The sequence below is a fragment of the Cervus elaphus genome, chromosome 5 (assembly GCF_910594005.1).
Source record: "Cervus elaphus chromosome 5, mCerEla1.1, whole genome shotgun sequence".
NCBI lineage: Eukaryota > Metazoa > Chordata > Mammalia > Artiodactyla > Cervidae > Cervus > Cervus elaphus.
In genome coordinates this window covers 24,177,336-24,201,866 of record NC_057819.1, presented here as the reverse complement: position 1 = coordinate 24,201,866, position 24,531 = coordinate 24,177,336, and the positions used below count along the sequence as shown (strand labels likewise).

The 24,531-nt window shown below is 39.9% G+C and overlaps 1 protein-coding gene across 3 annotated transcripts in view; it reads right to left on the bottom strand.

Annotated features, from left to right (window-relative positions):
• GLT1D1 (glycosyltransferase 1 domain containing 1) overlaps positions 1-24,531 on the bottom strand; it is a 111,363-nt gene that overhangs the window by 50,236 nt on the left and 36,596 nt on the right. Inside the window, exons 5-9 of one of the 3 annotated variants that reach the window (XM_043902100.1) lie at positions 19,198-19,269; positions 14,546-14,582; positions 12,320-12,376; positions 1,068-1,163; positions 241-290 (exon numbers count right to left, since the gene is read on the bottom strand). In XM_043902100.1, the coding sequence (XP_043758035.1) occupies positions 241-290; positions 1,068-1,163; positions 12,320-12,376; positions 14,546-14,582; positions 19,198-19,269 (312 nt within the window). The remainder of the gene's footprint in view (positions 1-240; positions 291-1,067; positions 1,164-12,319; positions 12,377-14,545; positions 14,583-19,197; positions 19,270-24,531) is intronic. The other 2 variants (XM_043902101.1, XM_043902102.1) reach the window with 2 other exon arrangements.

Below are 24,531 nucleotides of genomic sequence, written 5' to 3'. Positions count from 1 at the left end.
TGCCTCTAGTCCTGAGAGGATCCATTACTTACCCTCTGTAGCATTAAATTAATTGTAAAGACTTATAAAGCATCATCATCTCTAACCTCAGCCTGGTGTTCATTTTTTAAAAGGCAAACAGGCTTTATTTGCTTAAAAAGAAATAAAAAATGAGTGTGAAAAGGAACTAATTTTACAAAATGTCTAAAAAGAATGGAGGAAAACAGAGATGAGATCAAGGCTCATGGCAAATCAACTTACTTCAGGACCAACAATAACCATGTAAACGTTGGGCTCTTCTTGATGCCATTCTTGAGGAGAAAAAAGAAAAAAAAAAAGACTTTTAAAATGGTTTTAAGTCACAGCTGAAAACATAAGTCAGTTCAGTATTAATTGTGCTAATATAAATTCTTTCATATCATTTTGCTTTCATGTTAGTCAACTCACAATTACTTGAAATGTAAGTATTGGACTTTTTATGGTTTTAAGGAAAACTTTTTTTTCTAGACCATTGCACATTATTCAGATATCTAATTTATTAGGTAGTTAGGATGCATATGCCATCGTAACTCAATATGGACTTTAGTATACACTGGAGTCTATAGTCTAACTTAAGCAGTGCAACAAAACTCCAAGTGTATCATACAAATTGGCATGTGTAAATTATTTCCAGGTAAAATTATTTTAGCCTTATCATTATTGGCTATTTTTTACGATTTTCTCAGAAGCTGAGAAGGTTCCTTGGAGAAAAGAAATGGGAACCCATTCCAGTATTCTTGACTGGGAAATCCCATGGACAGAGGAGCCTGGTGGGCTACAGGAACCCATGGGATTTGCAAAAAAGTCAGACATGACTGGGCGACTAAAGAACAACAGCAAAACAGAAGCTGAGGGCACAGGAAAATAGGAAACAACTGAAATGACTAACAGCGTGATTATTTTTCTGGTTGTTTCCAAAGCAACAATCTAGAAACAGTTCTGCTGGTGGGCAAAAAAAAATGAGAAATCTCAAAGTCCTAAGGAGAGACCTTTGAAGATGGGAACCGCACTGGAATCCCGCAGGCGAGGGGTCACCCAAGAACACATACCGGAGAATGCATCCACCAAATAGAGAGGGTCTTTCACTTGTCTGAGTCCACAGATCAGGAGAAACATGTGTAGATTGTCAGCACTTTGGTTAATCTCTGCAACAGAAGAGTTCGGGGTATATTGAAAGGAGAGGACGCAGCTCCATGACAATGACCCCACAGAGCTCAGAGGCTGCTCGGCTCTGAACTTTCAACCAGCTGTGCCCACACCAAACCTTTATTTTCATTTCCCTGCATGAACTAACAGTTCTTCTGATGGCTCAACCTGAGCTGAGCCTGGCCTAATAAACATAAAGGTACTTCCCACTGCAATGCAGGGGGAGGGGGCAACAGAGAACTGACTCAGCTATTACTGAAATGTCAGCCATTGGTCATAGAAAATATTTCAGTGAAATTCCAGTTAAGAAGAATGTCTTCTTTATAAAACCAGAAAGATGGTTTATATAGGAATGTCCTCTTAAGTTCATATATTAGGACATATACACACCCATAGATAGATAAAAGTTCTGGTTTGCCATTTGAAAGCTGTCATGTAAGACTGGGGCTTCCCAGGTGGTGCTAGTGGTAAAGAACCAGCCTGCCAATGCAGAAGACTTAAGAGACGTGGGTTCAGTCCCTGGGTCAGGAAGATCCCCTGGAGAAGGGGATGGCCACCCACTCCAGTATTCTTGCCTGGAAAATGCCATGGACTGTAGCCTGCCAGGCTCCTAGGGATACAGTCCATGGGGCCACAAAGAGTCGAACACAACTGAGCGCACACACACACACACACACACACACACACACACACACAGTAAAACACAGTCTTTGTGGTCCTTTTCAACAAAAGGTGGAACCCATTTCCCCACCCCTAGATGCTGGGCTCACCTGGGGACTTGCATTAATTACGCAGCAAGGAGGGACTTCCCTAGTGGTCCAGTGGCTAAGACTCTGAGCTCCCAGTACAGGGGGCCAGGGTTTGATCCTTGGTCAGGGAACTAGATCCCATATGTTGCAACTAAGACTCAGTGCAGCCAAATAAAGAAATAATATTAAACCAAAAATAACAGAGCAAGTGAAAGTGATTCCCAAGTCTTGGTCTTGAAGGCTGGTGTCCAGGGCCCTCACCCACTGGGACATGTGTGCATGCATGTTAAGTCGCGTCAGATGTGTCAAATTTGTGACCCTAGAGACGGTAGCCTGCTATGCTCCTCTTGTCCATGGGATTCTCCAGGCGAGAATCCTGGAGTGGGTTGCCATGCCCTCCTCCAGTGGATCTTCCTGACCCAAGAATTGAACCTGCGTCTCCTGTGTTGCAGGCAGATGTTTTACCCGCTGAGCCACCTGGGAAGCCCCCACCCACTGGGACACTGCTGCCTCATAGTCAGGCTGGGCTGCCTCCTTAAGAGTATACTTGATGGAGAGAGACTCAGGCCCTCACGCAGGACCTGTTAGGCCTCAGCCTAACTTACAAGTGAGCCCAATACACACAGAGGAAGCAGAGATGAGCCAAGTCCAAACTGTGCATGTGTGCTAAGTCGCTTCAGTCACGTCTGACCCTTTGTGACCCTATGGACTGTGGCCTGCCAGGTTCCTCTGTCCATGGAATTCTCCAGGCAAGAATACTGGAGTGGGTTGTTATTCCCTTCTCCAGGGGATCTTCCCAACCCAGGAATCAAACCCAGGTCTCTTGCATTGTAGGCAGATTCTTTACTGTCTTAGCCACCAGGGAAGCCCCAAGTCTAAACCACTGACCCACAAAATCATGAGAAAATACATTGTGATTGTTTTAAGTCATCATATGCTGAGGTGGTTTACTATACAGCTGTATCGCAGGGTCAATAAACAGTATTAATATCATTAACCCAAGTGAACCTAAAACTTCACTATTTGCAAATGCATATAACTGGACATAAAACCATGAAAGGAGAAAGTGTTCATTCATACATTTAATTTCATTCATCCAGTTCTTTTTTTGTTGTATTCTTCTGGTTTGGTTTTGTTTCGTTGACCATCCTGCATGGTATGTGGGTATGGTTGGGTATGGTATGGGTATGTGGGTATGGCTGGGGTCTCCCCAACCAGGGACTAAACTTGTGTCCCCTGCAGTGGAAGCACCGAGTCCTAACCACTAGACTGCCAGGGAAATCACCTCATTCATTGAATTCTCAATGGAAACAAGTTCATTTCCTCTATGACTTTTCTTCTTTTTTTTAAATCTTTTGGTCGCGCCTTGAAGCATGTGGGATCTTAGTTAGCCAACTAGGGATTGAACTCGCTTTCTCTGCATTGGAAGTTTAGAGTCTTAACCAGTACACTGCCAGGGAAATTCCTCCTCTGTGCTTTTTTAGTAACATAATTAGAATAAATGTAATATAACGCATTGAGAGTACTCTGACACAATCACAAAAGCTAATAATAATAATAATGCATAACTAGCTCTGGAGAAAATCTTTACTGAAATGTTAAGATTCAGATGTCCTCTTAGAAAACCGTTAAACCTCCTAAGAAAAGCAGGTTCGGAAGATCCTTGGAGAAAAGTGATCTTCAACATATCTGTACCCCAGGATCCCTAGGAAAGACAACCTTGTATGAATATAGTCCATAATCGATAACACTGATCTTTAGAATGTTTTGTGACTTATATTGCCACCCTGCACACATGAGATAACTGTTTACATACACACACAGATACACACATACACAGTACAGTCTCAAAGAATAACTTAGACTTATTACATGCCAGGCACTCTGATATTTTCTATTCCATTTCACTTCATTTTTTATTAAAAGCGCTGGTGCCCAACTCACTAAACTGAGTTTGAGATCCTCCTTGCCCTTCTCCTCCCCGACCTACTAGACTCTAGAAGGAGACAGAGTTAATCCCATATCCCCTTGCTTCTCTTCCCCCACTTCTTCCTGGGCTGGAGATTTAATGTCACAGGAATTTAGAAAAGGACATTAGAACAGGATCAAACAAAGAACCAAATGCTTTGTCTTATTTTAGGAATTTTTAAAAAACAAATTTTAAATTAAATGCAGAGACAGCACCTGGGTTTGAGAGCTTATGTGCATTTTTCAGATATACGAATATCATTTTCAGGAAATGAAGTTCAAAAATCCTGATCAAACAACCAAGGTCTCAGGCCCACCTCGGGAATGGATCAATCTGGAGTAATTCCATTTCAGCCTCTCCTGGGGAAATGTACTATGCTCATTCTCAGATTTTAAAAAAGAACAAAACAGACTCGCCTGTAGAGGCTTGGAGGTCGGGCACAGACCCACCTAAACTTTTCTGGTGGATTTCATCTCCTCATTTTAACCCGAAACTTATTTTTCTTCTCTTGACTTTTCCCCTAAGATCCAGGTTTCACATGAACCAAGGTTTGAACTCATCCTTTAAACACCCATTTACGTGCCTTTCCGATATTACCATTTCCTGGAGAATGGTATTTTTATCTTCTAAACAAAATGTGTCATTTTCATGGTCTGACACCACATCGGTCGTGACAGACTAAGTACCACACTCCAAGTTTGTTCTAGAATAGAAACCCAATCCTCCTTAAAGTCACTTTCTTTGCTGCTTTCTATTCCAGCAGCGCTTGTTTTGTTGGTTTTTTTGTGTGTTATTATAAGGAGAAAAAAAATTCAAGAACTTCTGCTGAGTGATCAGACTTAGTGAATGTTAAGTTGAAAAATCTGTTTTGGGGGTCTGTGAATGCCGAAAGAGATCTAATAACAGGAATGCTCCATCTGAAAAAGTGATTTTTCCTCAGATCAGCCCGAGGAAGGAAAATATGACCATCTGAGCTGGCATATTAGAGTATCCATATAGGAATACGGAGTTTTAAAGGAGAGAGAAAATCAAATAAACAATGAAAATAGAAATAAAGTGAGAATTTAAAACCCAAGAAGGTGTAGCCAGGTCAAGTTTAAGTTTTTACAGTTTCAGGATTGATGGCCTTCGAGGCACCATTACTCTACATGCATTAGTTACTGGTATTTAGAAACAAAAATTAGAACTTCCCCCATGATCCAGTGCTTAAGACTGCACACCCAGTGCAGAGGGGCCTGGGTTCAATCCCTAGTCAAAGAACTAGATCCCACATGCTGCAACTAAGCCGCATGGTGCAACCAAGATCGAAGATCCCACATGCCGCATCTAAGACCTGGTGCAGCCAAACAAAAATAAAAATAAAAGCAAAAATCATGGATGATGGAACCATAACAACATTTAAGACATGCCTGAAAACTCAAAGACCAGGTCACTAACTTGATGTCTAAACACATACCTCTAGATCAGAAGTGCTATTGTGACTGTCATGTGAAAAATTATAACAATGCCACTTAGTGCATTTTTGGGCTTTCCTGGTGGCTCAGACAGTAAAGAATCTGACTGTAATTCAGGAGACCTGGTTTCGATCCCTGGGTTGGGAAGATCACTGGAGAAGGGAATGGCAACCCACACCAGTATTCTTGCCTGGAGAATCCCATGGACAGAGGAGCCTGGCGGGCTACAGTCCATGAGGGTAGCAGAGTTGGACACAACTAAGCGATTAGCATTTCACTTTCTTTAGTACCTTTAATCTATTTTATTCTCTATTTGTTCCTAGTTGACCTGTTTGAACACGGAATCTGGTTGGCATAAAACTGATTTAACGTTTTAAACTAAGGAGATTTAGAAATATAACAACATTCTCAGCAAACCTAAGGTGTACCTTAAAGGAGAAGGCATCCTGAAATTGACATCAGATGTTTAAGAAGGTGACTATAAACCCTGGGGATTAATCAGCTATCTGCCTGTTTATACCAAGTATTCATTGAGACCCTTCCCAACCCACCCATACTGAGTGAAGTAAGTCAGAGAAGGAGAACTACGATATCCTGTATGTGAGGAATATGAAAAGAAATGGCACAAATGAGCTTGTTTACCAAACAGAAAGAGACTTACTGAAGAAACCTGTGGTTGCCAGTAGGGAAGAATGGGAGGAACAGATGGAGAGTTTGGGATGGACATGTACACACTGCTGTATTTAAAATGGGTAACCAACAAGGACCTACTGTATAGCACAGGGAACTCTGCTCAATGTTATATGTCAGCCTGGATGAGAGGGGGGTTTGGGGGAGAATGGATACATGGATATGTATGGCTGAGTCCTTTAGGTGTCCACCTGAAACTATCACAACATTGTTAATCGGCTATACTCCCATATACAATAAAGAGTTTAAAAAAAACCAAAAACCTTTATTTCAAGGTTAATAATTCATAGGAATCCAGAAGATGAGTAACTGATCACTAACAGCCTTCATCAAATTCATTACAACCTTTTTTCAATGGCAGCACTGCACAGCATACAGGATCTTAGTTCCCCGATCAGGAATCGAACCCACGTCCCCTGCAGTGGAAGTGTAGCGCCCTCATCATTGGACACCAGAGAAGTCCCTCACTGTAACTTCTGTTTTCACTGTCTCAGGGTAGAAGTGACAAAACACAATCACAGATTTCGAATTCTCCAGAGGACAGCGTTAAGACAGAAGATGGGTGAGAAAGATGGTCCATCTCTGGAGTCTGAACTCCAGAACTGACAAAGATGAATGACCATACAAATGAGAATAGACACCTGATCATAAAACCCAGAGTCGCTGCTGAATTCTCCATCTTGTCCTTAAGCCATTATCCAACAGTCAGCTCCCGCAGCCACAACCGCAGCTCCCCTAAGCCCATCTATTCTGAATACATTTACAGCTTCTAATTGCACGCATTAAGAATGGACTGCAGCCGAGCAGGTCTCCAGAGGGAATGTTGTCTAAGGAGTATTTAAAATCTCCTGGCTGTTCCGTTAATCACCCAACAGTAAGACCGATGAAACAAGCAAACATCAGGCTACAGAACTGGATGACAAATCACCCTCTTTTTGGAAATTATGAATCTTAGTTACCCCGCAACAATGCCCTGTGATATATAGATGATGGAATAACCTACAGCAGGCGATTTAAAACAGGCCCCCAGGTTCTGAATAACGGCTTACACTTCCTGACATGATAAAGCAATCCGACCACATGGGTTCATTTGTAATGCTGACAACAGCTCTGCCATTGTAGCTGAGATTGATGTAAAACACTTGGAAAATTATTTCTCATCAAATGCTTGAAAATTTCTTCTTTTCAAGGGAACGGAATGGAGTACGTGGTGGAGGTTCTGTTTGAAGTTTTTGGAGCAAAAAGAGGCCCGGGGTGTCTTCCTGTTTGCTGTGGGTAGGGCACTGATTTTGCATTTTCACACTCTGACATTTACAGGAGGACCTGCAACTTCAGCTCCCTCTAAAGATACCCTTGCATTGTTGTCTTTAAAGAGAAGCATTTCACGTTAAAAGAGATGAATCCTTAGGCTTCAAATTGCATTTCCTGAGATAATTCTTTTTTCTTTTTTAATTTTGTGGCTGCCTCGGGTCTTGGTTGCAAAACACCGGCTTCTCTAGTTGTGGCACATGGGCTTAGTTGCCCTGTGGCAGGTGGGATCTTAGTTCCCTGACCAGGGATTGAACCCATGTCCCCTGCATTGGAAGGTGGATTCTAAACCATTAGACCACCAGGGAAGTCCTTGCTGAGATTATTATAGCTATTCTAGCACCTTCACCAGAATTACTGGGCTGATCAGCCTGAAAGGCAGTTATAATCCCAAGCAGTTTACACTTATGGGCTTTATCTGTGGACAACTTAACTTTCTACACTTAAAGATACTGTACAATAAAATTTTGCTTAAACACCATGATTATGCTTGGATCATACCATGCACAGAAAATACAGCGGCACCACACGTAGGGAAAATGGAACCCTCAGAGCTTCACTGATGGTCACGCACCCTGATGGCATCTCTCCAAGTGACCATCACACAAAATGTATGAAAGTTCTGGTTAAATGCATAATCTAATCCAGGAATTCTTTCTCTAGGAATTGCTCCTAAGAAAACACTTGGGCAGACAAATGAAGATTAAAATCTTAGCACTTTCATCACTGCATATCAAAAAGGTTTTTAAAAAATCTAAATGCCCTGGACTTCCCTGGTGGTACAGTAGTTAAGAACCTGCCTGCCAACGCAGGGGACATGGGTTCTATCTCTGGTCTGAGAATGTTCCACATGCTGTGGAACAACTAAAGCTCATGTAAAACTGTTGAGCCCACACTCTAGAGCCTAAGTGCTGAAACTACTGAAGCCCGTGTGCCTAGAGCCTGTGCTCCACAACAAGAGAAACCACCGCAACAAGAGGTTCGTGCACCACAATGAAGAGTAGCCCCCGGTCACTGCAACTAGAGAAAGCCCTCATGCAGCAACAAAGACCCAGGGCAACCAAAAATAAAAATAATAAATTATTTAACAAATAAATAAATAATAACAATCTAAATGTCCAAGAAAAAGGATTCTTTGGATACATTTATAGTATTTTAAATACAATAAAGGAATTAAGAACATGATGCAATTAGAATCAATAAATAATAAGATTTCAAGATACAATGCCACTGTGCAAAAAACAAATGTACTTCTATATACTAGCAACAACTAAAATTCAAAACTGAAATAAAAAAAATCTTCATAATACATCAAAAATAATAATTTCCTTACAAATATTTTTAAAAGACATGAAAGATCTGTACAAACCATTATGATGATAAATAAGACCCAAGCAAATGGACAGATATATCATGTTCAGAGATTTTAAGACAAATTATTGCTAAGATATCAAATCTTTCTAAAGTGATCTATTAAAAAAAATGATCTATAGATTCAGTGCAACAAGATTTTATAGAAACTGACAAGATGATTCTAAAATTTTTATATGGGTATGCAAAAAACCTAGAAGAGCTAAAACAATTCTGAAACAAAGTCATAGCCTAACACTGCCTGATTTCTAGATGTACCATAAATCTACAGCAACAGGACGGCATGATACTGACATAAGAGTGGGTATATACAGATACATTGGAGAAGAGAATGGCGACCCACTCCAGTATTTTGCCTGGAGAATTCCAGTGACGGAAGAGTCTGGTGGGCTACAGTCCATGGGGTCGCAAAGAGTCGGACACAACTGAGTGACTAACAACAACATACAGGTACATAAAAGGAACACATACAGTAAACTGATTCTCAGCAAAGGGACTAGAGCAATTCGTTGAAAAGCATTTTCAGTGATATTGGAATTTATGGGAAAAAAATGAATTTCAATCCCTGTCTCCTACCACAACACAAAAATTAATTTCAGAAGGATTACAATCCTAATGGAAAAGCTAAGGCTTCTGGAGCAGAAAATTAGGAAAATATTTTTTTGACCTTAAGGTAAGCAGATGTCTTAGGTAGGACTCCAAAAGACTAACCATTAAAGAAAAAATTGATAAGCTAGACTTCAACAAAATTTAAAACCTCTGCTCTTTGAAAGACATGGTTAAAAACACAAAAAGGTAAACCAGAGAATGAAAGAAAATATTCACAATCTATGTATCTGACAGAAAGCTTGTACCCATGTGCTTCCCTTGTGGTCCAATGGTTAAGAAATCACCTGTCAATGTAGGGGACGTGGGTTCAACCCCTAGTCCGGGAAGATTCTACGAGCTGCAGAGCAACTAAGCCCACGTGCCACAACTACTGAGCCTGCACACCCAGAGCCTGTGCTCCACAAGAGAAGCCACCACAATGAGAAGCCTGCTCACTGCAACTAGAGTAGCCCCCACTTGCTGCAACTAGAGAAAGCCCCCTTCCAGCAATCAAGACCCAGCACAACCAAAAAGAAAAAAAGGACAAATCTGTCAACATTAAAAAAGAGAGAGAAAGAGAGAACAAGCTTTTACCAGAACAACAACAACAACAAATAAATTAAAAAACTATCTGCAGATCGAGAATTAAAAGACAACACGCTAAAAAACTTGGACAAAAGTCTTGGCTAGACATCTCACCAAAGAAGACACATGAATGGCCAACACCATAGTCAGATACCAATTCATTATCACCCAGGATAACTACAGTTGAATAGTCTGAAAACACCAATTGTTGGCAAGGATGTGCCATAACTAGATCTCTCACCAGTGTCTGTGGAAGTGTAAAATAGTTTTCAAAGTGTGAAGTATGAAACACTTTCAAAAAGTGCTTGACTGTTCTTTTATAAAGTTAAGCATGTATCCACCCTATACTCAAGCTATTGAGCTTACAGGCTTTATCCAAGAGAAATCCCAACAAAGGTCACCAGATTTCTTGTACAAACACGTGGACAGTGGTTTTATTTATAACAGCTAAAAATGGAAAACAACCCAAAGTGAAAGAAAGTGAAAATCACTCAGTCATGTCCGACTTTTTGAGACCCCATGACTAGAATTTAATTTAGTATTTAATTTAATTCAGTTCTCTAGGCCAGAATACTGGAGTGGATAGACTTCCCCTTCTCCAAGGGATCTTCCCAACCCAGGGGTCAAACCCAGGTCTCCCGCATTGCAGGTGGATTCTTTACCAGCTAAGCCACAAAGGAAGCCCAAGAATACTGGAGTGGGTAGTCTATCCCTTCTCCAGGGGAGCTTCCTGACCCAGGAATCAAACCAGGGTCCCCTGCATTGCAGGGGGATTCTTTACCAACTGAGCTATCAGGGAAGCCCACCCAAAAGTCCATCAATAGGAGAATGGAGAAACATACTGTGACATATCCATACAACGGACAGTGGAATACGACTCAACAATAAAAAAGGAAGAACTACAGATACATCATCCTACAAGATGGATGAATCTCAAAAACATTTTGTTGAGCAAAAAAGATGCCAGACGTGAACAGTATTTACTGTATAATTCCACCAAGATGAAGTTTAAGGCTAGGTAAAACTAACTGAGAATGATAGAAACTGGAATAGAGTCCCTTACAGAAGGATGGGAATTAAAATATGGAAAAGCACAAGAGGGAACTTTCTTGAGTCATGGAATGGTGATCTGTCTGGATTAGGGTATGTATATATTTGTCAGCAATCATCTAATCTACATGAGAAGTCTATATCTCATTCTGTGTAAATATTAGTTTATTTCAGAAATTTTTAAAAAAGAGTAAGTTAGAGCATATTGTTATTAACATAATGAATACAGTATGTTAGAGCAGTAAATATAGCTTGACTGTACTTTTGTCTTTAAAAATCATTATATATAGGGTTATTTGTACACATGTATTATTTAAACATTAAAATACAAAACCATATCTATGTTGTATATAATTCATATATTATCAATATAATATAAATGCTGCTGCTAAGTCACCTCAGTCGTGTCTGACTCTGTGCGACCCCAGAGATATAATCACACATAATTATGTATGTATAATAAAGATCACATATTTATATATTTAATATATGATGATAATATCATCATAATACATATGATGATATTAATACATTGATATATATTAATGCATTAAAATATATAATACAGCTATAACATTGATATTGAGGAGGGCATGGCAACCCACTCCAGTATTCTTGTCCGGAGAATCCCATGGATTAAGGAGCCTGGAGGACTACAGCTCATAGGGTTGCAAAGAAACAGACATCACTGAAGCAACTTAGGACACAGCACACAGAGCACAATATTGGCATTATACATAAATTTATGAAAAGCATTAATATATATATAAAACTGTTGAGAAAGATATATCAATATTTGGCAGAAAATAACAAAATTCTGTAAAGCAATTATCCTTCAATTGAAAAATAAATAAATTTTTTAAAAAGATAAAACAGTAATTAGCCTCCAACTAATTAAAAAAAAAAGAAAAAAAAGAAAATAAAATAAAAAGATAAAACACTAATATTTCCTTTTGGGTGCTGAGATTTCAAGTGGTTTAACATTTTGTTTCTCAATCTGATACTCTTTTCAAAAATTTTTTGTCGCAGTGACTTACTGTGTGTGTAGCTAATAAAGACACATCAAATGAACACAGGAGGTCAGCATCCTTAATAAGAGCAGCTGTCACATGATACTAAACCTCTGAGGGGCTGTCCCAAGAGCAGCATCAGAAAGGCTGGTGCTACTCTTCCTCTTGCATTCCATCTGCATCCCCAGGTTCATGGGGATGAGACCACTGATGTGGAGAAACAAAGCTTGTTCTATCTGTGCCTTGCCCCTTCCCACTGTTTCACCCAGCTTCTTTGACTCTGACAGCTCCTTCTTCAAAACCACGTGAACCGAGCAAGAAACTGACGCATTGACAAGATGCACGTGTCAAAGTCCTACCGGAAGGTCTCATCTGTCTTACCTGAACACTGAAGAAAAGTATTCCAGTTAAAGGCGGTGTTTGGCACTGTTGCGATTCCTGGGTCAAAGGAAAGAGGACAGAAGAAAGTTCATGTTGTTGAAACACAGCCAGTTATTTTGCGTTGACATTTTAAAAACTGTCACACTCAGCTCTCATACAGAATTAAAGCTCCGAGAGCTTCACTGAATTCCCACTGATCTCTCCAAGCCCCTGAGGTTTAAAATGAGCCTCTGAGGGACTTCCCTGGTGGTTGGGACTCCATGCTTCCACTGCAGGGGGGCACAGGTTTGATCCCTGTTAGGGGAACTAAGATCCCGCATGCTCATGTTGTGGCCAAAAAAAAATTAAATTAAATTTAAAATAAGATAAAATGAGCCCACAGCTCCCAAGGAGAAAAGATACATCGCTTTCAACCCCACCATCCATTCCTGGGTCAAGCTGTCTCTAGAACACAGACAGCTTGAGTTCCTAAAAAAATTCGCTTAGGTAACAAGTATCCAAACCACTACCAACTAAACTCTAAAAGAAATTATCGGGGCTTCCCTGGTGGCTCAGTGGTGGACCATCCGTCTGCCAATGCAGGAGCCATGGGTTCAATCCCTGGTCCAAGAAGATCCCACACACCATGGAGCAACTAAGCCCATATGCCACAACTATTGAGCCTGTGCTCTAGAGCCCAGGAGCTGCAACTACTGAAGCCCTCTTGCCCTAAAGCCCGTGCTCCAAAACAAGAGAAGCTACCACAACGGGAACCCCGTGCAATGCAACTAGAGAGTAGCCCCGACTTGCCCTAACTGGAGAAAAGACCTCACAGCAGCAAAGACCCAGCACAGCCAAAAATAAATAAATAAAATTATATTTTAAAAAAATTACACAGAAATTATATCTGTATTTAAAATTCCTCATCTCATCCCTCTAAATCATACATGACTGCCTGCTAGCTGTGTCACTTCTTCAGACAGATTTTCGTTTAAAATGCTCGAAAAAAAGAACAGTAAAACGTTTGAAAATCCAGAGGCAACATTTAACAATTTATCTTGAGAGTAGAAAAGATTTTAAAATGTATGGAGTATAAATGACGTCATCGAACCACCTCTCCAAGACACCTCTAAGCTGGCCATTCACACTGACTAAACAAACAGTAGCTAGTTAAGGGGTGCCCACCCCAAGCTGGCCCTGGCACAGAATCTGGGTGGGTATGTTCCATGCCCTCCTGGAAACCCTGAAGCCCTGTTAAGCAGGTTGATTCCTCCAGTTTATCCGGCTGGAAACCGAGGTTCACTGGGGTTAATCGGATCCAAAATGACTCAGTGAGTAGGTGTTAGAGGCTGCGTCCAAACCCACGTGGTACATCAAAGCCCGTGTGTTTGCACCACTGTCTTCTGTGGCTATAAACCAGGGGCCATGGAGGAGGAATGGGAGGTTCAACTCCAGGCCTGCCCTGACACTGACACACTCCTTTTATACACACTGAGTCAGCGCATCATTTTTAAATGGGGGCTCCAAGAAAAAGCGCATTTGATGAATGATTCTGCTGCTGAAATTATCCCTTTCACCACTACTGTGTTTATACCATGACAACAAGATGTGTAACTCTGGAAGAAGATGAAGGACAGGGAAGCCTGGCATGCTGCAGGCCATGGGGTCACAAAGAGTCGGCCAGGACCTAGTGAATGAATGACAACAACAATAACAACAATGTGATGTGTATAATGTGGAATTGAACTTGTGACCCTGGGCTCAGCTTTGGTTCTAATCTCAGCTTGGACTAAGCTGTGTTCTTCCTGGAACTATTGATTCCCTGATTTCTATTGTGTGGGTCAGTGTTTTACTAGGTGTGTTTAGGAGATCCTGAGGGTCTCAGGAGAGGATGTCAGAAATCACAACCAGGGCAGGACCCTGGGGAGAGCAGGAAGAGTTGGAATGGAGGCAGAGGGTTCCAGGGCCCCCATCTCAACTCAACTTATATGGAGAAGCTCATCCTTTTCCTTTTGTAAACATATCACTGATAGAGTATTTGTACTCTATTAAGTGATCTGAGATCTGCATTTTAAATTATTCTTTTATAACGTTCTCCTTTTTGATCTTAATGATAAAAATAATAAAAATGTACCCATTTTTCTATTTTCAAGTAAATCCCAGACATCATATTATTCCATTTCAGTGCATGTCTCTAAAAGATAAAAGACTTTTTTTTTTCAAATATATATATTTTAAATTTCTTACCTTGACTCTGGACATAGATCTTATCCTTTGCATGCGGCTTTTGAAAAGGGGAGAAAGAAAAAGTAAATTTGATAATCCATTCCCATTGTTTCTTAGACATAAAATGAAAGTCATAAAAATATCCTCTTGGAAAACATCGAAAAGAATCATCTACACAGCTGCTCATAGACTAGTTACTTTATAAGAGCAAAGAGTTACCTCTATTTTTAATGGGGGTTAGCCCATTAAAAAATGCAGCATTTCTAAGATAAGAAGCACAAAGATGTCCCTTAAATCAAGCACTATGCAATATTACAAATATCTGTAATATAGTTGCTATGTTAGTCAAAAAGTCATAAAGCTCAGACAGAAAACACGCCAGGGACAAAGCCTATCAAGTGCACATCAGGAGCTGAGGCTGAAGGTCCAAGTTTTTTTGGGAAATGTGGTTTGACGATACAAGTCCTTGAATAAGAGGGAGTACTTTCCCCACCTCTGGAGAAGAAAGGAGGAAGGGGCAGAAGAGAAGGAGGAGGAGGAAGTGAGAAGGAGAAGAAGACAAAGATGGAGGAGAAGATGGAGATGGAGGAAGAGATGGAGGAAGGGTACCAAATACGTTGAGAAACAGGAGGACAGGCATCAGGGGACAGATTCTTCCAGGAGGTGAATGGACTGGTCTGAAGGACCCTGTAAAGCATCTCCCCAAAATCCTCTTTGACATCAAGGTGATACTTGCATGATAACCTAGATATGGGTCCTCAGAGATAAACTCACTACTCCTGGTGATGTTTTCTGGTGGAACTTCACAAAACTGCTAGAGAGAAAAAGAATCCATTTCTCGAGCTCATATTGAAACAGTGACACAAATATTTTTAAAATCAGTGTTAGACCCGCAAGACAGAAGTTGCAGGAGCCGAGTGAGAAATCCACTTGTAAAGGACAGCAGGGTCAAGTAGGTTCCAATGGGTGTTTCTCGTAAGTAGCCAAAGATATAGTCACCTGGATGAGAAAGTCTTAAAAGGTGCACTTTTTGGCCAGGAGGCCTAAATATCAGCTCCATGCATGAAATGACTAAACTAGGTAAAGAGCGGCCATCCCAGAAGTTGTCCGCTACCCTGAGCTCTGAATGTGTGTGTGTGTGTGTGTGTGTGTGTGTGTGTGTGGCGGGGGGTGCTCTGAGTGGTCCTTAAGGTGACCTGGAGACCATGTACGGCATGTGATCTGCTGATCCACTGTGACCTTCATCCTCAAATCAGTTTTGTGTTTTAGGAAACAAATTCAAGGTGAGGCAGTCCCAAGAAGGGAGAGATTGATGAGGAGAAGTAGAAGTTACCCTGCCCTGTCCCTGCTGGACGGGAAGTCTCTGGCAGAGGCACCTTCCAGCCATGCTAGGACAACGGCTGATCAGAAGTTGGTACAGGGAGACCAGTCTCATTTCGCTTTTCACCTTAGCATGACATGTTACATTTAACCATCAGAGGCATCTGAGACCTCTAAAAGTCTTGCGTATCCTTCTCAATTCATCATAGAGGAGAGGCATCCTTTAAAACAAACAAACCAAAAAAAAACCCATAAAATAGCAAGCCTCCAAAAAACCGAAAAGAAAAAAAAAAAAGTTTCAAGAACCTCTACTAGTTAAAAAAGATGTTAACTTAAATGGGAAAAAAAATGTATAATAGTAACCACTTGATGTCAGAATTTAGCTCAGAGCCCTAAAACATTCCTTTTTGTTTAATTATAATTTCAATAGAAAACTGAAGAAAATTGTATTGGAATGCAGTATAGGCTTAAGAACACCTCTTCTTTAACCAGCCCTAAAGGCTACAACATTGGCTTAGAAAATGTCTATAAGAAGGATATTGAAGTATGGCCAAAAATACACCCAGATGGCATTTTAACTTTAAAGGTAATACAATGTATTTGACAAAAACAGATTCAATATAATTCTATAAAAATTCGATTCATGAAAGTCCGGCAACATGGAGTTTATAGCCTTGCTACTGTTTTTGTTAGAACTGTGCTGTGCAGTTAGAAATACATAAAATCCCTTTGGGGACTTCCTTGGTGTTCCAGGGATTAGAGTCCACTTTCCTATGCAGGGGATATGGGTTTGATTCCTGCTGAGGGATCAGGGAACTAAGATCCCACATGCCGTGGGGCAGCTAAGCCTGCACACCACAGGTAAGACCCTACACAGCCAAATAAATAAATAAATATTTATTTTAAAAAAGATATGCAGGATTTTTAGAAATAAATAAATAAACCCCAAAAGCTCCTCTCAAGAAAGCTCTTTTGAGCACAAACAAGATTAATTAATTAAATGAGTATTTCAACTCAATAAACAGAATAAATTGACTCTATCTAGAAACTTCTGGGTGTATCTGCTAATCTTTACCTATGTCTATGAGGATTATTTCCCCAGAATCTGTTGAACCCCCTCAAGTCTGACATAGGCTTTTAAAACATGTCATAAGTGATATCTGAAGATCTTACCCAGGCAAATCAAGAAAATAGAGGCACAGTATAAAAAAAATCTGCATCTGAGTTATTTTCAATCACTAAAAAGTGATCCGGCAAAAGCCATTTGGCTTATATAGATTTTGAAAATCATTCTCTATATTAAAATATTCTAAATACAAATCAGCATTCTTTGCTCAATATTTATTGCTGTTTCACTTGCCTTGAAATAACATGAGTTGAAGTCCTTACATATATATCATTTCCTTTGCAAGATGAGCTCACCGGTGCATAAAATGATAAAGAAGACTGTGTATATGTGTGTGTGTGTAGGAAGGGTGGAGAAGGAATATTCTCCATTTTTTTCCTCCATTTTTAATGTCTATGAGAAACCATTAACTTAATTTGACCCATTACTAGATATAAAAAGCCAAGGCCCTTTTGGATAAATACTTATGAATATATGGGACTTTGTAACAAACTTAAATACTCATTTATGTCTTTGTCTAATGGAATACCAGACAGATGACAACAACAAAAAGATTTCCCACTCTTTGAAATTAAACTTTACACCAAGTGGAAAGCATGATAAATATTATTGTTAAAAATCTGTGTACACTCAAAAAAAAAAAAATCTGTGTACAGTTTCATCCTCTACAGATGGAAAAAACATTAATTTTTATTTTTAATTTCAATACAACTTCTGATGATGGATTTGTTAAAAGTCCTCTAAAGTAGTTATGAATGAGTTCAAAGAAATCTAAAACTCTCAAAATATATCACAAAACACAGAAATTGGGCACTTTTCAGGTGACACAGGTCTCTTCTTTTCTCCTTTTTCTTTTTCTCCCTAGAAATTGTTCTTAAGCAAGGAAAGAAAATAATGCCCAGGGAATTCCTTGATGATCCAGTGGTTAGGATTCAGCTCTTTCACTGACAGGGCCCTGGGTTCAATCCCTGCTTGGGGAACTAAGATCCTGTAAGCTGAGAGGCAAGGCTAAAAAATTTTTTAAAAGTTAAAAATAAAAAGGAGGGAACACGACATTTTCACGGAATTCCTACAACTGAACTAAGCCAAGACTTTTCAAGAAAAGGAAAAAAAAAAAATCCATGAATGAGATGAGGGGGAAATCTGAGAACTAAATTGGGGTCCGATTTCAGGGGATCCAATCTGGAACAGGCAATAAAAATGAAACTAAAATAACCCTGGGCAAAATGAATGTGTAACAGGTAATGTAGTCCAGTGACTCAAGAAATAGGAATGCCAACAGGAAAATCCCCATGAAGATTAAAAAAAAAAAAAATACAGTTAAATCTATGGAGTAAATAACGTGGAATCATTGGTGGTCTGGGGCTTCCCAGGTGGCGCTAGTGGTAAAGAATCTGCCTGCCAATGCAGGAGACATTAGAGACCTGGGGTTCGATCCCTGAGTTGGGAAGATTCCCCTGGAGGAGGGCATGGCAACCCACTCCAGTATTCTTGCCTGGAGAAGCTCATGGACAGAGAAGCCTGGTGGATTACAATCCACAAGGTTGCAAAGAGTCGGACAGGACTCAAGCGACTTAGCATGTATGCAGAGATGATTTTTTTCATGCACACATTGCTGATTTTATTCAGGAGCTTCCCCTACCATTCTGTGCCTTAGCAATCTTTTGAATTAGAAGCAATGCTTCAGATCATGCCAAAAGTTTGTGCCCCAGGTCATGGGAAAGGTTAACTTAGAATCTATACTTTGAAATTGATGAGTTTTTCCATCCTTTGGAAAAACTTTAAAACTTTTCAATTCCCAGGGATCTCACATGGGGGGAAAAATGCAAAGAACACTTGCAGTTCTATCAAGAAATCTCTGAAGGAAGCCAATCTTAATAGAAATTATTAGAAATGATTAGCCCCCTAGGATATGACCATTCCCCGAGCTTCCTTTGCAGCCTATTTGCAGGGAAGGCCAGCATTACAAACTAGGGTTTCCAAAGATGAAACAAAGAAAGCTAATGTTTCCTAAGTTTCCACTGTAGTAGAAGCTCTAATAAAAGATGTGGTCTGTGTAGCTTCTGTCAATGTGATTTTTCAAAGATGATCAGATATAAAGCAGTGGGCCATGCAGGAAGAAGAAGTAATAAGCAATTCTCAGGACAACGAACTTCAACAATTAGGCAAGAGGCAGCCCATTCAGGTTAGAACAGAACTAACACAGACATTGGCCTTTTGAGCTCACCTGTGCCATGAACCGGGCATATGACAGCCAATGAGATCTGTCTGGCTTTCTGTATGTCAACTTCCAAAAGAACTGTGATGAGTATAGGTACACAATGAAAGGAAATTTACTCTAAGTATCGCCTAACTGCTTCCAGAAAGTTATTTTTCTTTAAGGAGTGCCAAGGCAGGGTAGATACATCAGGGCTCTGGAGGCAGTGACTCAGTTTCCAAATTAAAAATAAAAAAAAACCACTAAAAAGTAACAATGCCAGGAAGCTTAGCTCAGCACTAAACTCAGCAAAGAGTACCCATGTGACATGTTGGTTGTTCTGAATCTGATAATTGCATCAAGCAATATTGACTCAAGCTCACAATTTTGCAAAAATAGTTAACAAATAAATATTTGAATTTAGAATAAGTTCTCTTAGCTGAGTACTTATTAGAAAAAAGGCATATGAACAGTGCAGTTAGACTTTACACAGGACTGTGGGGTTTTGAGCCCAATGGAGACAAATTAAACCACACTCGTTGCTTCTACAGAGAGAAAAAGCTTCAGTTAAGATTATATCTATACCGAATTTGTTTTTAATTATTCTGATGAAATAGTTACAATTTCTGGTAAAACCCTGGTGAGTTTAGAGAAAGCATTCTGAACACGGACTAGAATTACAAGTACCCAAATTTGCATTCTGAAGGTCTGTTACTGTGGCAAGAAAGCAAAGTTGTTTTTAGACTAGTTTTAAATTTGTACTATGCCTAGATCACAGTTAGACATGTGTGATGAATCAAATTTCTAAACACACCAAATCAAAGGTAAAATATCACAAAACAACAGAGTAATACTATCCCAAAACATAACCAATGTTGAACTTGGGTGATAAATACTAATGACATAGCAAGCAAACCTAGTAAAAGGCCCCCTGGGACAGTGCTCCCTTACAAAGTAGGCAGAAATCACATTAAGACTGATAAAAACAACACTAAAAAAATAATGACCAGCCCAAACAAAGCCATTCCAATTAAAACAGATAAAACTTTCTTTATCGAAATCCAATCAAACTAATTTGTGCAGAGTCAGAGAGAGGCGGGTAGATGATCATAAACACAACCTCCAAAATAATGTTTCTTTTTTTTTTTCTTATTGCCTTTTTAAAAAAATTGAAGTATAGCTGATTAGCAGCACTGTGTTCATTTCAAGTATACAGCAAAGTGATTCAGTTATACATACATATATTTTTTTTCAGATTCTTTTCCCTTTTAGGTTGCTACAAAATATTGAGACAGTTCCCTGTGCTATACTGTACGTCCCAAAATAACATTTCCAAAGGAATATCCTAGCTTTCTCAGAGGGCTGAAATTAGCTGGTTTGCAAAATAAACTCTCTCTTTGCTCATTTTTGTTATTATTTCTTCCACTACCAGATACTGTAGAAGAATATGTTTTAGAAATCTTGAACAAGGTGCTCAGCACACGCATGTCTGTGGTATGTTGCACTGTTCAATACTGCAGCTCTGGGCACATGAGTCCACTGGGTCCTTGAAGTAGAGCTGGTCTGGATGAAAGTGTGCCCCTCAAGTGTAAAATGTACACTCAATTTCAAATACTTAATATCCCCCCCAAAATGCAAAATATCTCATTGGTTATTTTTATATTGCTCAGGTGTTGAAATCATATTTTGGATATAGTAGGCATGCAGTTAAGAACGTGGCCTTGGGGACTTCCCAGGTGGTCCAGAGGTAAAGAATCTGCCTTCCAATGCGGGGAACACTGGTTGATCCCTGGTCCGGGAACTAAAAATCCCACATACCATGGAGCAACTAAGCCCGTGTGCCACAACTAAGGTCGGGTGCAACCAAAAAAAAAAAAAAAATTAAGAATGTGGCCTTGGCCAAGACAGGTACTGCTCATGCCCTAGGCTTCTAGAAATAATCTATGTGATTCCTAAGGGCATGTATTGCTTAGGGTGGGGCCAGTCACAGCTAATAGTCTTAGGTGGGGGCTGGCATGCCAGGAAGACCACCCATGTGATGGAAGGTGGAAACTTTGGGTCAAGTGGTATCAATCCACTTGGGAGACTGGATTCAACCATGTAGTCAAACAATCAAGTCTATGTAACGAGCCCCAGTATGAACTTTGGACACCAAACAAGTGAGCTTCCTGGGCTAGCAAAACTCAGTGTATACTGTCTCAGATCAATAACTGGAAGTTAGTTCATGTCTCTGCAAATGGCACAATTTCTTTTTCTCATGGCTGAGTAATATTTCATGGTATATATGTGTCACATCTTCTTTACCCATTCCTCTGCTTATGGATATTTAGGTTGCTTCCATGTCTTAGCTGTTGCAAATAGTGCTGCGATAAGCATTGGGATGCATGTATCTTTTGGGATTACGGTTTTCTCCAGGTATATGCCCACCAGTGGGATTGCTGGGTCATATGGCAGTTCTATTTTAAGTCTGTCACACAGAGTGAAGTCAGAAAGAGAAATATTATATGTTAATGCATATATGTGGAATCTAGAAAAAGGTACAGATGAACCCATTTGAAAAGCAAAAATAGAGACACAGAAGTAGAGAATAAACACCAAGGTGGGGAAGGAGGGTGGGACGAACTGGAAGATTGGGACTGGTGTATCTATACTACTATGTATAAAATAGGTAACTAATGAGAACCTACTGTATGGTTCAGGGAACTCTACTGTGTCCTCTACGGTGATCTAAACAGAAACAAAATTTAAAAAAGGGGGGACATATGTGTCATACAGCTGACTCACTTTGCTGTACAGTGGAAATTGACACAAAATTGTAAAGCGACTATACACCAGGAAAAATTGCTTTAAAATGACTGGAGATTAACATGACCACAGGTGGATAACCAGAGGGCACAGTCTTGGCTCCACCAGGGAGAAAGCCATGGAGGATCAGCCCCTGTGTCTCTACCTTTGGCTGATTTTAGTCTGTATCCTTTCCCAGCAATAAACCTGTGAGTATAATAACACTCAGTGACTTCTGAATAAATTCTCAAACTTGAGGCTGGTTCTGGGGACCCCCTGAACTTGCAGTTGGTATCAAAAGTGAGGGCAGTCTGTGCAGGCTGGCTTATCTTTCACAGGTTGGCTAACTCCAGGAGGTGGATTAGGTAAAACAGATCATTAAAACTGATTTTCCATGTTTCCACTTACTTTTTAAAATGTGGCAACCAGAAAATTTTAAATTAGATCCATGGCCCACCTTTGTAGGTTGCACTGAACTTCTCCTATAGTACTGGTATCAAGGGAATGCCTGTGGGGACTTCCCTGGGGATGCAGTGGTTAAGTGGTGTGAGGACACTGCCAATGCCGGGGCACGGGTTCAATTCCTGACCAGGGAACTAAGATCCCACAGGCCACATGGCAGAGGCAAAAAAAAATTTTTTTTAGTAAAATTAGACTTTTTTTTTAATAAAATTAAAATTTTTTAAGAGCATGCATGTGTTTTTATACAAATGAAGCTTGAGAAAATATAAGTTTTAGGCCAGCTTTTATGCTCAAAGCTGTATTTATCTACACAGACTCTAATGAAATCACAAAAGCAGTAAGGAACAAAGGCTGTAAATCTTTCTTTCTAATCTGGGATTATTGGAACTTGATTCTGGTCTGATAGTAATTAGAAAGGATTAACTATATTTATACCTGAGCCAAGCCTGCTCACCAAAATAAAGAAGAAAGAATTAAAAACAAAAGCTGGCAGTTCAATAATGAAGACCAAACCTTAATTATTCAAAAACTGCATCACTGTTCAGAACTCATAACTACAAACAATCTTTCCACAAAAACCCATCTCAAAGAATTCCAAAGATATGGCTGAACAGTGAACCTTTATATTATTTCTATATACTCTTTATTTTTAAAAACTAATCAAATAAAGATACTGAGCTGAACTTTACTGAAAAATCATCCACCAAAACAAACAAACAAAAATTCCAAAAAGCTGTATTTAAAAAAAAAAAACAGGTTCACATTAGAATTTAATAACTAACTCCACCACTTTAAATTATAAAAATAAAGTCATCCTTTCTGCTATGAGTTTTTAGGATACTGCCTCTGATATCATCCAAAACCAAACAAGTTTTGCTGACTTCTCCCATTTTTCTTCAAATGCCTTGTTATTATATTCAGGAAAGTATCTTTCTGAAAACAAAGACTGCTAACCCAGGATTAGAGTGTGACTGACCTCCTGGGTGACAGGCAAATGGCCAACTTGATCTTGAAATGAAAGATGATCCTTCCAGGAATTCCCTGGTGGTCCAGTGGTTAGGACTCTGTGCTCCCACTGCACTGCGGTGGCTCAGGGCTCACTGCAGTGGTCGGGGAACTAAGATCCAGCAAGCCCCTCAGCCCAGCCAAAAAAAAAAGAGATGACTCTTCATATAGGACACTGCTAGCTATTATCACCAGGACTGCAAAGTCGGCCCCAAATGTAATTGAACTATGCGTTTACCACTGCTTTCTCATCATCACGTCTAAAAGTTAATCCCATCTAAGAATAATCATTTCCACGCTTGGAGTATCACTTGACACTGCTGCCTCCTACATATGTTATCTCCAGCTGCACTCCTTTCTGACCACAGCTGGATAGTTACGCCTCAGGTTCCATCTTTGTCTCTAATTCAATGTGTCTGTAACTCAAAGGCGCCATACCCCTCCCTTTCCTCATCTAAACTCCCTGACTCAAGTTCTTCCAACTTATTCATAAAATGTTAACATCCCTGAGGCCCTTTTTATTCTTCCTTACACACTATGATCTTCCTGCCAACAAGTGGATCCATAACAGGCAGCTTATGTTAAAAAAAAAAAAAAAAGGCTTTTACCCAAGGAATATTTGCAGGTTCAGTTCAGTTCAGTTCAGTAGCTCAATCGTGTCTGACTCCTTGTGACCCCATCAATCGCAGCACGCCAGGCCTTCCTGTCCATCACCAACTCTTGGAGTTTACTCAAACTCATGTCCGTTAAGTAGGTGATGCCATCTAACCATTTCATCCTCTGTCGTCCCCTTCTCCTCCTGCCTTTAATCTTTCCTAACATCAGGGTCTTTTCAAATGAGTCAGCTCTTCGCATCAGGTGGCCAAAATATTGGAGTTTCAGCTTCAGCATCAGTCCTTCCAATGAATATGCAGAGTTGATTTTCTTTAGGATGGACTGGTTTGATCTCCTTATAGTCCAAGGGACTCTCAAGAGTCTTCTCCAACACCACAGTTCAAAAGCATCAATTCTTCTGCACTCAGCTTTCTTTATAGTCTAATTCTCACATCCACACACGACTACTGGAAAAACCGTATTTGCAGGTAAATGGCACATAAGCTCAGGTAAATGGAA